The sequence below is a fragment of the Sprattus sprattus genome (genome assembly GCF_963457725.1).
Source record: "Sprattus sprattus genome assembly, chromosome: 16".
In the NCBI taxonomy this organism is placed as follows: Eukaryota; Metazoa; Chordata; class Actinopteri; order Clupeiformes; family Clupeidae; genus Sprattus; species Sprattus sprattus.
Genome location: NC_137914.1, coordinates 5818840 through 5829644, shown reverse-complemented (window position 1 = coordinate 5829644; position 10805 = coordinate 5818840). Strand labels below are relative to the sequence as shown.

At 42.4% G+C, this 10805-nt stretch overlaps 1 protein-coding gene across 1 annotated transcript; it reads right to left on the bottom strand.

The window, feature by feature from the left end:
• Window positions 1-742: 742 nt before the first annotated feature.
• Window positions 743-8561, bottom strand: rmdn3 (regulator of microtubule dynamics 3). Its single transcript, XM_080854533.1, has 12 exons — window positions 7606-8561; window positions 6863-7034; window positions 6377-6520; window positions 5705-6056; window positions 5135-5237; window positions 4621-4681; window positions 4450-4525; window positions 4177-4254; window positions 3455-3553; window positions 2902-2955; window positions 2152-2232; window positions 743-1744 (listed from the first exon to the last, which is right to left on the bottom strand). Exons 1-12 carry the CDS (start codon window positions 7829-7831, stop codon window positions 1658-1660), a joined length of 1533 nt encoding a protein of 510 aa, XP_080710659.1. The 5' UTR covers window positions 7832-8561; the 3' UTR covers window positions 743-1657.
• Between the last annotated feature and the right edge of the window lie 2244 nt (window positions 8562-10805).

Sequence of the window (10805 nt, the reverse complement as noted above, 5' to 3'; positions counted from 1 at the left end):
AGTCAAGCTAAAGGTTTGTCGTGAACTCGTCTGGCATCGTGAAGCTTATGAAACCGACACACAACACTGAGCTGCAGCTGAGATGTACATGTTTTGAAGTGGCACTCACCCCGTAGTGGCAGAACTGCTTGGGAGTTGAACGGTTTTGGCCCAGGTGTGCTTGGAAAAAAGGTGCACACGTAATCCATTAATTTATCCCCAGGTGGGGAACAGACATTTCTCATATTGGAAGAGTGCGCTGTGTACAGTAGATGATGCAATATTTAGTGTGGAATATCTTTTTTCTGTTTGTCATTGTCCTGCTGTCCTTATTTGTCTGAATTTCTGTGTTAACTATCTACACGTTGTGTATATATTAAAATCATTTTATGATCAGGACATCTGGTTTCATGGCTGGCTGAATCATGTCACTCCAACCTGTACCAAGTATAGACAAGTTATAAAAAAATAGACCTAGGCTGCATCTTTAAGAGTCCACTTAGGTTTTTCGAACGGAACACCCACTCCAAAGTGATGAAATCGGGCACACCATGAGCGCAAGAGCAATCCTACATACTACGATAAGGATGAATATCATTTGGAACCAAACTGAAAGGCCATCTACTGCAAAAAAAAAGGCTGACCTCTGATTTTCAAATCAAATCAACTTTTAATAAATACACAAGTCAGTCAGTCAACAAGTGGTTATTTAAATTAAATGTAAACAGTGCAGTGGTCTACCAATCAGTATAATCAACAGCTTTGCGTGGAATGTTAAGAGTCCTTGCAACAGACAAATATAGTATTGTATTGACTTTAAATAATAATCTTTGTAAAAAAATAATTAAAATTATACTTAAGGTGAGAACAAACAGGCTTCCGCTATTTGTATTTCTGGTCTTCATATGTGTGGTCTCGACCTTCTCTCAAAGGTCACACAGTTAGCATGATCATAAAGGCAAACACCAATTATGAAACATTTTTTCAGACATGAATGTGGAATCATCAAAATGGAATCATGCACTTTATCAACAAGGTAATGAAGGAGTATTTCCCCCAAAAAAACTTTAACTTAATTCATATAAATCAGTGCTATATTTTATGTTTAGTTAAGATTGTTGTCAAATGAATATGACATTCTAAACTAACCTTCTATTTAAGTTTTCACAACACCAACAAATGGGGAATTCAATATTGCTGAACAATTGAGGGGAGCCTTGTCAGGCTGGACATGCATCCACTTGCAAGATAAACACAATGAATGGCCACATGGCCTTGATAATGACCACTCATATTGTGCTTAATTGTACCAATAAAGCACTTTGGGGAAAATCAGGATCAAACTGAATTAAAGAACATAAAATGAAAGAGGGAGGTGCATTCAACACCTACTTCTGCCCTCATCACTGACAAAAGAGTATTTGCAGGCTACACCTTCCGTCCACATGTAAATGCACCTCAAAAGGTGTGACACAGGTGAGTTGTGACAGAACAGCCAAATCATCAGATAAGTACAGAATTAAAATGACCTGATCCTGAAATGTTTGGTGCACCTTCAACCACAATGGACGCAACATTGCACATGGTCATCTATAAAATTGAATAAGTACTGCTCTGGTTAGCAGGCGTCAGTGCTTCTTGTGTGTACCCCTGTTTATACAGACGTTGCAGGAACGGCCTAGTAATCCCCGTTAGATGGAGACCGATCTGATGATGTGTTGATCAAAGCCTTCAGGTCCTCCTCGAGAGCAGAGTTGCTAGTCTCCTAAGGCAAAGGAGAGTCTTGTCACTTTATACGCTTTCATTAAGATGGCTCAAGTCAGAATACAATTACATTGAAGAAGATGTGGAAGGCACAGCGACTTTTACCTTACACTGCAAAAGGAATATAAAGTTCTGTTTACAGGGGTTGCGGATTTATCAGATGCCTGAAAGTTCCAAATCGGAAATCACGTGACGTCATACACAGGGGGTTCAGGAAGTGTACGTACTTTAAGGCATTGGTGAGGTACCAAGACCTAGTTTTTAGCCTTATACTCTAACCCTAAAAGTTGACTGACACTTAGAAACACTACGTCACTTCCGATTTGGACCTTTCAGGCATCTGATAAATCCGTGGCCGTTAACAGGGTATGATGTTGCTTGATTAGTCTGCTGAGGAAACGTGCTCACCTCACTGGAGACGCTGGGCATCTGTATTGCCAGTCGGGCCCAATTGCTGGCCTCAGAAGTGTTCCCAAGCTCCTTGTGACACTAATCCAACCATGGTGGGAAAGTATTTTAGTGTCATTTTTATTATTAAGTAGTACATTCAAGTTAGATGCATTATTAATAGGATACATTATTAATAAAAACTAAGTTGGATTAAGTTGACCAGTAGATGGCACTAAATGAAAGGACAGCGGCCGGTTAATACACCCAGCCCCCACCCCCCCCAAATCTGCCTTTCAACAAAAAAGAAAACCAGTTGAAAGGGGAAAGTGGGAGTAGAATGAGAGAAAGGACAAAAGTACTCTCCTCTCAGTTTTCACTGGTATTATAGTCTAGAAATGCTCAGTAAAACAGAGCTGGTTAGACCAGATTTCTGAACCTGCCGCTGAGAAAGCTAGGGGGAGTGATTCAGGTAATAACATGAAAACTGACTCCAACAGTATCCCAAGTGTTTGGGAGGAAGGGGGGTTGGGGTTAATACACACATCACTTTTAACAAGTTTTAATGGATCGAGTTGTGGAAAGCTGCATCGGCTTGTTACTGATCCGATGGAATACTCCTAAACCACAAAGAACACAGTGAATAGAGTCAGGTATTCCACAGGGCGCAGAAAGGTTGTTCAAGACCAGGCTTATCCATGTAAACCTCTAAAAAAGGGTTACCTGATTTAGAACCCGTAGGCAGAAGAACTGACAAAAAACTGACATTACCTTGGCAATGTAAACCCTCACTGTCTTGGAGAAGCCAGGGCTGAGCTCTTCCGCCTGCGAAGAGAGAACACGAGTCAACACTGCCCAATCCTGCCCAACACATTCATCTTGTTACATAGGGCCTCCAGGTTTATCACTTAAACTGTTACCCTCCTGTCTGAAAACATTATTTTTTGGAGAGCACAGCCATGCAATCTCCCAAACAAACTGATCTGAACGAGAAACAGCAGAGGTGTGTGTGTTTTTTAGAGTGCCGTTGCTGGTGATGCGACGTGGTCACAAAATAGAATAGAATAGAATAGATTTATTTGTCATTGCACAAGTGCAACGAAATTGAGGTGGCAGCTCTCAGACTTCAGTGCAATTGAAAAGTAAAAAAACAATACAAATATATACAATATAACTATACAGATTTACACTATAAATACTCAGCTTAAGTAAAAACAAGTGAAATACACAAGACATATTACACATCATAGAAAAGAATAAACACAAGACATATTTCACATCATAGAGACAAATACAGGTTGGTTAGTTAGTTAGTTAGGAGTACCCTGAGGAAGTGCTCCAGAGCTTCATGCACAGTAGAGGAAGGTGGGGTCTGGTACAGCGCCGCTGCTGCCTTCTTCTCCAGCCAGCCCAGCATGGACACCTGTGGACGGGATCACACTTCAGCTAGATAGATAGATAGATAGACAGATGGATACTTTATGGATCCCAAGGGAAATTAAGGTCATCCAGTAGCTTACACTTAACTCACAAACATACAAACATGAATCACAATAAACAATAAACACAATACACACAATACACATAGGGAGAACATGTACACAGGGAGTGGGGTGTTTACAGGTACAGGATAGCTACACTTCCTCAAAAAAGAACTTCAGAACTTATTAAGGAATCCATTTTAGAAAACAAAATACCATGGCAGCTCCTGTGTTACTACATTTTGACCTGCCATCTCTGGTGTGCGTTCTGTAGAGAGGAAGCAGCTATCGTGTTTATCCTTTCTCGTAAGGAAGGATTACTGACCTGCTACGCATTCTACGGAGACTATCATATATCAGTTTTGTGTTAATCCTTTGCGCCCTCTCTAATGCACGGTCTCTAATCTCATTTGGGACTGCTCAAAAGTTCCCTCGGGTCCTGGCGTGTCTCCAGGCCTTGAGTAGAATAAAACCGCACTCTCAAGCTTTTCTCATTGATATTAAGACCAGTTTATTTACAGACGAGTTTCGGCCTAAGCCATCGTCAGTGTGTCTCCAGGCCTACCTCGTAGCACCATCGCCCCAGCAGATAGAAGCAGAAGGGGTCATCGTCCCTCAGTGCGATAGCTCGGTCAAGATGCTCCTGTTAAAGCAGTAAGTTACAGTTAATACAGTCATTTGTTCTGGTTTTTGTGGTCATGAAATTTAACATTTTCTTTTCACACAGACTTGGGGAGGGGAATTCTGAAATTGAAAAAGACCCTCCTCATTACATCTCGTGAATTGTGAATGATGCTCGGGAAAGTTTCTTTGTGTACTTGCTTGTCACCATGGTTACCTTGAGGATGTGACTGCTTTTCAGTTTGCCATGCATGCTCTCGTACTGCGAGGTGAGGCCAGTGAGAAGGGCAAACCTAAAGGAGAGGAACACGTATGTTCAGAAGAGGGGAGAAACACAGGACGGCTATGCGGGACTCTGACCTCTGACCTCTGAGAATGTCTCACCCACCATTTATGGCATTCAGCGTTCAGGCCATTCCTCTTCAGCGCTGCCTCCGCTTCGTCTCGGCCTGAGGGTGAGGGAGTGGAAAGGATCGCAGAGAGTGTGTGAGTGAGTGAGTGAGTGCACAAGGAAAGTCCCCTCTCTTGAAAAAGGAGGTTGATGTTTGCAGAGTTGTATGAAATTTCACATGCTGAGAGTTTCCCTCATTTGATAGAACTGTTGAGGTTGTCGAACCACACAAAGCCACTGTGTATTTCAACTTGTGTTTTTTTTCTCTTGCCATTGTACCCTGTGCCGACCATAACTGCAATAGAAACTGAACATTCGTCCACAGTTTGATAATATTTTCAATTCAGGATGGAATATCAGTATGGCAAATGTACTCAACTGAAGTGGCATGGCATTGGTAGATCATGTCCCCCCTGACTCAATAGCATCTGTGCCACTACCATGCTGAAGAGTACAAAAATGGCTGACATAGCAAACACTTACATAAGTGGAGTGAAGATTGCCCTCTCACCTTGCTCAGCGTAAGATCTCTTCTCTTCCTTATCCTCAGTGATCTCATACATGTCATTGTAGGCGCGCGCCAGTCGCCACAGAAACTCCGTGCTGTCAGAATACTTAAATCACAGACCAACCCAGTGAGACGGAGGAAGAGTTAAGTAGCTACTACACAGTCAGTTACATAATCAAACAACACTTTCAGAGAAACAAGGCCACACTTAATTCTACTCTTGTCAAATCACATTTCATACCCCATTCACTTTACATTAAAGGTACAGTGTGCAATTTTAATCCAGTACACTTTGTGTCACCAAATAGCTCCTCACAGTGCTCTGGATATCTGTTCTTGTGTGTGCGCTCAAAAAAACTCTGGTGTCGGAGCACAGACCTAGCTCTGTAAGTGGGAGAATAAATTGGCTCGGACCAAGCCATACACTACCCCAGCCAATCAACATGGAGAGTAGGGGTGTCATTTGATTGGGTGTTGAGCACAAATATCAACAGCTTTTTGCCAAAATCGCAGACTGTACCTTTCAAATGACTGTTGCTAATTTGGTTTTGACAAAGATGCACATATGTTCACCAGAGGTTTGTTAGAGTTGAGCAGGTGGAAGCCCTCCCTCTTTGCTCCTCCGTCCCCCTCATGCAGGAGGTCACTCTGGGACACAAGCAGCGCCAGCTCTGCGCTGGGCACGTCTGTGACCATGGGAACCATGGTAGCCATGGTGGGCCACTCCCGGTCCGCCTCTTCCTCGTCGTCCAACTCCGCCTGGGACTGCGAGTCCTCCTGACGAAGGGTAAGCACAGTGGCAGTGCTGCGATCTTCATCATCCTCTTCCTCTGACTCTTTGTCCTCCTCCCGTTCGTCCTCCTTGTCCGTCTCGCGGTCCGTTTCGCGGTCTGTGTAGTCTGACTCTGCGTTGGCGGTCATATATCTGAAAAATGATGATGAATCTAATATTACTCACCACATGTCTCATTCCTACAATAATTTCAATATCTTCACTCTTGAGTTATTTCTAAGGACGCCGACAAGAATTGGTCCACGTTTGGCAGATGTCCTAACGTAAGTTGAACATTTTTTGGCAAGTTATTTACTATGCACTAAATGGGGAAATGGGAAGCTTCAGTATATATCTCAATGGGAGTCGTACCATTAACTCTGACGTACTGTTTCAACAAGAAACCTCTATGGAAACACCTAATCTAATCTAATCATCATGGTGAACTGTTGGTCATAGTTACGGCCTCTTACCCAGCCTCGCTCCCCCCTCCGTACATGCTAGCTGGGCCAGCGCTGGCGCTGAAGTAGATGGAGCTGGAGCTCATGGAGTCCGTCCGCTCCCGTGGCATGTAGTGGCGACGGCGGCGGATCCGCTGGCTCTCCTCCAAACCTTTCCTGTGGGGCACAGAGGTCACAAGGTCACGTCACAGAGGTCACGTCAAACCACAAGGAGTTCAAAATGAACGTTGCGGGGGGCACTGTGGCGCAACCAGTAGCCCCGTCCACATTCGGGCTTGATGCCCATAGAGGACACAGGTTCGATTCCGGCCTGATGTCATTCTTCCTGTCCACTCCCCACCTCTTCTCCCTCTCATTTCCTGTCCCACTCTTAACTAAAAACTATCGATTAAAGGCCAAAAAGCCCAAATGAACGTTGCATGAACGTTTTAAATGAACGTTGCAATCAGCTGACGCTTAGCAGTCGACAGGCAGGCAAGCACACAATGTGACACTCACTTCACATCCTCAATGATCTTCTGGGCGATGTCGTCCAGGCTGCCCCTGAGCTCAGACACCTCGCTCCTGAGGCCTGCCACGCACGTGAGCACATCGTCCAGACGGTCCCTCAGCTCCACCTGCTGCTCTGTGGAGAGGCCCTGCTGCAGGGCAGAGCTCACTGCTGCCACCTCTGATAGATAGATAGATAGATAGATAGATACATAGATAGATAGATAGATAGATAGATAGATCAATACTTTATTAATCCCGTGGGGAAATTCTGGGATCTTGCAACTCTCTCATATTTACAATTATTACAAACAATATACAGACAATATGATACAATACAAACAATCCAATTCAGCTATGTACAGTGTAGGATGAAGGATGTATGGTGTAAAGTGCATAATAATCAAAGTTTGAATGGCAGCTGGGACAAAGGACCTCCTATGTCGCTCAGTCCTTGAACGTATCATGAAGTGAGACTGACGTGACACATGCAGAACAATGTGTTCACACATACATGTAAATCCATGTCTGTTTATATTGTTCCTTTTTTAATAGATTAGTTTATATTATTCCTGCTGAACGTACATCATTCTCTTATGATAATAAAACAAGTCATTTTATAGGTCTAGTAAGGAAAGTTAAAGTAAATTATGAAACATCATCTAAACAGCATGAAACTCTCTTAATGTATCAGTTGATAAACTTGTGTTTAAGCAACACAAGAGTGTGCACCCCTTGACCCTCTTTCTAACCTTGCACTTCAAAAGCATGTGTGTATGGTCCGTCCACCATATGAACCGGTGTGCTCGTAACCAAGGTAGTGGGGCTCGTCTGAGGTTCATCGACATCTTCGTTTCGCTTTCTGGAAACTTCCTTGTATATCAGATATCCGACTACACCAGCGCCAGCGGTCGCCCCGATACCGAGACCTATTAACCCATTCTTCCCGCATGTATTCATGATGCCACTTGCCAGCATTACTTACTACTCTCAAACAGTCAACCAAAACAAAGACACTTTACAAGCACATGCAATAGAGACGCTATTCTACTAAATCTTATCTGATATATAATGACGATATTCCACGTTCAGTATAGATTTCATAATGGATATTTTCAAGCTAACACGTCCTCGCTAACATTACAGCATTGTTACACACACTAAGACACAACTTTCGTTTTCATGTCTACGTTTAGGCTTCTTACAGGTCTATCAACATGCTAAGTAAACACTGAATGTAATGTAATGGCATTCCATAATGCCCAAAAATAATAAAACTAATCGCTGTTGGCAAGTCAGCTATTTGACTGTTCGTTCTCTTCGGCGATTTTGTATAATTTAATATAGCCGTATGACACCAGCAGACAAATACACAAAACTAGCCACTTTTAGTGTATTAACTTAAAATGTCAAATACACAGCAATACAATGTTTGATCATTAATTGTTAATCAGCAAACGAGATGACTTGAGTATTGGTAGACGACATCACGCAATAGGTTGCAAGCACGCCACGACATGCCGAAGAGATGTTAGCCTAGGGCTGATTATCTGATACTCTTAACATAAGCCAATGTCAAACCTGTGAATGCCACATCCTAATCGAGTTAATTCTTGAGAGTATAGTTTGAACATTGCTTGATCTCAGATAGGCGTATTATAAGCAGCGGGTTTGCTTCACTATCTCCCTCATGTCTGTGACAGTTGGACCTAGTGCCAAGGTGGATGAGAACGAAAACATGATAGTGTTGCAATATAAAACTTCCGGTGGGAAACGTCAAGGCGAAATCGATGAGGATTACCCTATCCTACTCAAATAATGTTGCTGATTCGATCTGACTGTTTTACTTGTACGGAACATCAAAATACATTGTAATGCACCACATCCAACACAAACAATTCTAGTGTTTGGAATGTATGAGGCTTGGTTTGCAAGCCTTAACACATAGGAGTTTGCTTAAGATATGTTGAGCTTTTCTTGCTAAGTGAGGAAATTAAAGGTCATGGGTCGAATTTATGAAAGACAGAAACATATCTTGTACACGCACAGCTTAGCAGCGATGACAGATTCATCACCCATTTAGCCGATAGCGTCTAACGTGTTCACTACTTTAAGAGTCCTCTGGAAACACAGACGAGCTAAAGGGCCTTGACTGAAGTAGCGCTTCTTATGATTTCTGATTTGTTTATGTTAGTTACCTGGTCCAGGTCGTACAGTCCCATGGTGTTTCAGAATGAAGGGAGTAGGACGTTTCTAAGTGTGGGGATCGAATAGTGCTATGAGTTTTGTGAAGAGGCAGCCGGCACATGAAATATTAAGATGTCAACAAGGTATTGTATGCTGAAGCTGACAGACTGACAGGTGTTCTGATCGTATAAACATAATTTTAAATGCAGCAAAGATGAATGAAATATGTGGCCAAATCTGCAAAAGAAAAAGCAGAAGTGTTGAAGATGCCAAAGGCCCATAGTCAAGCGGAGAAAACAGAAAAGACCCAGCTATGGCAGCTAATCACAGGCCAATCACACTTACATCCAGCATGTGTAAGATGGTGGAGGGAGTTTTTGGTCAATAGGTTGTGCTATTTTATGTTGGACTTGAATGCTGGGAATGTTTCAGAAGAAAAGCTTTATGATACAACTGAAGAATTGAGGGTGTGTAGAAGACTATAGAACTGGATTTGAAGTTTCTTATCTGGTCCTACTATAGCCTACAGGTCTGGGTAGGTGCAGACTGATCTTGAGTGTCTTGGTGGAAAATGGTACCGTGCAAGGAAGTGATATTAGCCTTGTTCTGTTCAATATGTATGAAGTGTTATGTGTGTGTATATATATTTCAATTTTGTTTTTATTTCCTACTTTCACTTAATTTTTGCTCATTCTCTCACTTCGTGCAGTAGGCTGCGTCTAGTTTCTTACTTAAATACAGCATTGTGTGTAGCCAGCAAGTGTGTGTTTGTCTGAGTGGTGTGTTTGGCTACATAATGACTAATATTGTTATCACCTAATGGTGATACTTTTGGCCTGGAGAATGGTGCTACCGTGGTTGGAGATGATATGTCTGGTCCTGCTATAAAGAAATATTTAGGAGCCAGACAAACCACCATGCTGGACAACCATTTGTGAGTAGGGCACAATAAGAGGATGTAATTAAAACAATAAAGAGCAGCTTCTTCTGACAGGGTATAATGATTAAAGGATAGAATGACAACCAGAGATGCCTAGTGACCACGCCACTTCTCATTTGATTGTTATTATAATGCAGTGCAACAGGAAGGTTAAGCACTTAATTACTATTTTGCTACATGCTTGTGCTGGAAGTACTTTTGTTGTTAAACAAATAAAGCTAACATCCGTAATTCTGAGGACATGATTACCAACTGTGATTGTATTGTGTTCTCTCCCTCTCTCTCTTTCTCTCTCTATCCCTCTCTCTCTTTCTATGTCTCTCTCTCTTTCTCTGTTTCTCTCTATCTCTGTCTCTCTCTATCTCTCTCTCTCTCTCAGGGGGTATATTTTCAATGTTCCCTCAGAGGAATATATCATTATTTTGACTACATTTTGTCTACCTACTTAACAGCTACTAACTGTACCTTTAATCTTTTTTGTAACTATCTGTGCTGTAAATTGTGTAAAGAACTTCACGTCATTGGATGGTAATTGTTCAGGTAAGCAAGTGAGTTCTGATGACTGTCTCTGCGGTGGGGAGTATCATGTAGACGGGCCGGCCAGGACTGTCCTGGACAAACTGGAGAACATTTCTATTAGCGTGGTGAGCATGACCGGCGTGGACCAGACACTAATATGGTCTTTGCACAAGGACATCACCAAGTGGGCCGAACAGCCATCCTGTGTTATTTAAAGAATGTACACAAGACCATTAAATCCTTATCTACGATTGTGTTAATGTTTTCATGTGCTAGCTCACAAACCATAAGCACAAGCTTTAATCG

Excerpts from the sequence above, each read along its gene's own strand:
- rmdn3 (XM_080854533.1), bottom strand. The coding sequence starts at position 7,831 with ATGCTGGCAAGTGGCATCATGAATACATGCGGGAAGAATGGGTTAATA. Across the intron at positions 7,035-7,605 it reads ACATGCTTTTGAAGTGCAAG|AGGTGGCAGCAGTGAGCTCT; the intron begins GTTAGAAAGAGG and ends TCTATCTATCAG. Across the intron at positions 4,255-4,449 it reads AAAGCAGTCACATCCTCAAG|GAGCATCTTGACCGAGCTAT; the intron begins GTAACCATGGTG and ends CTGCTTTAACAG.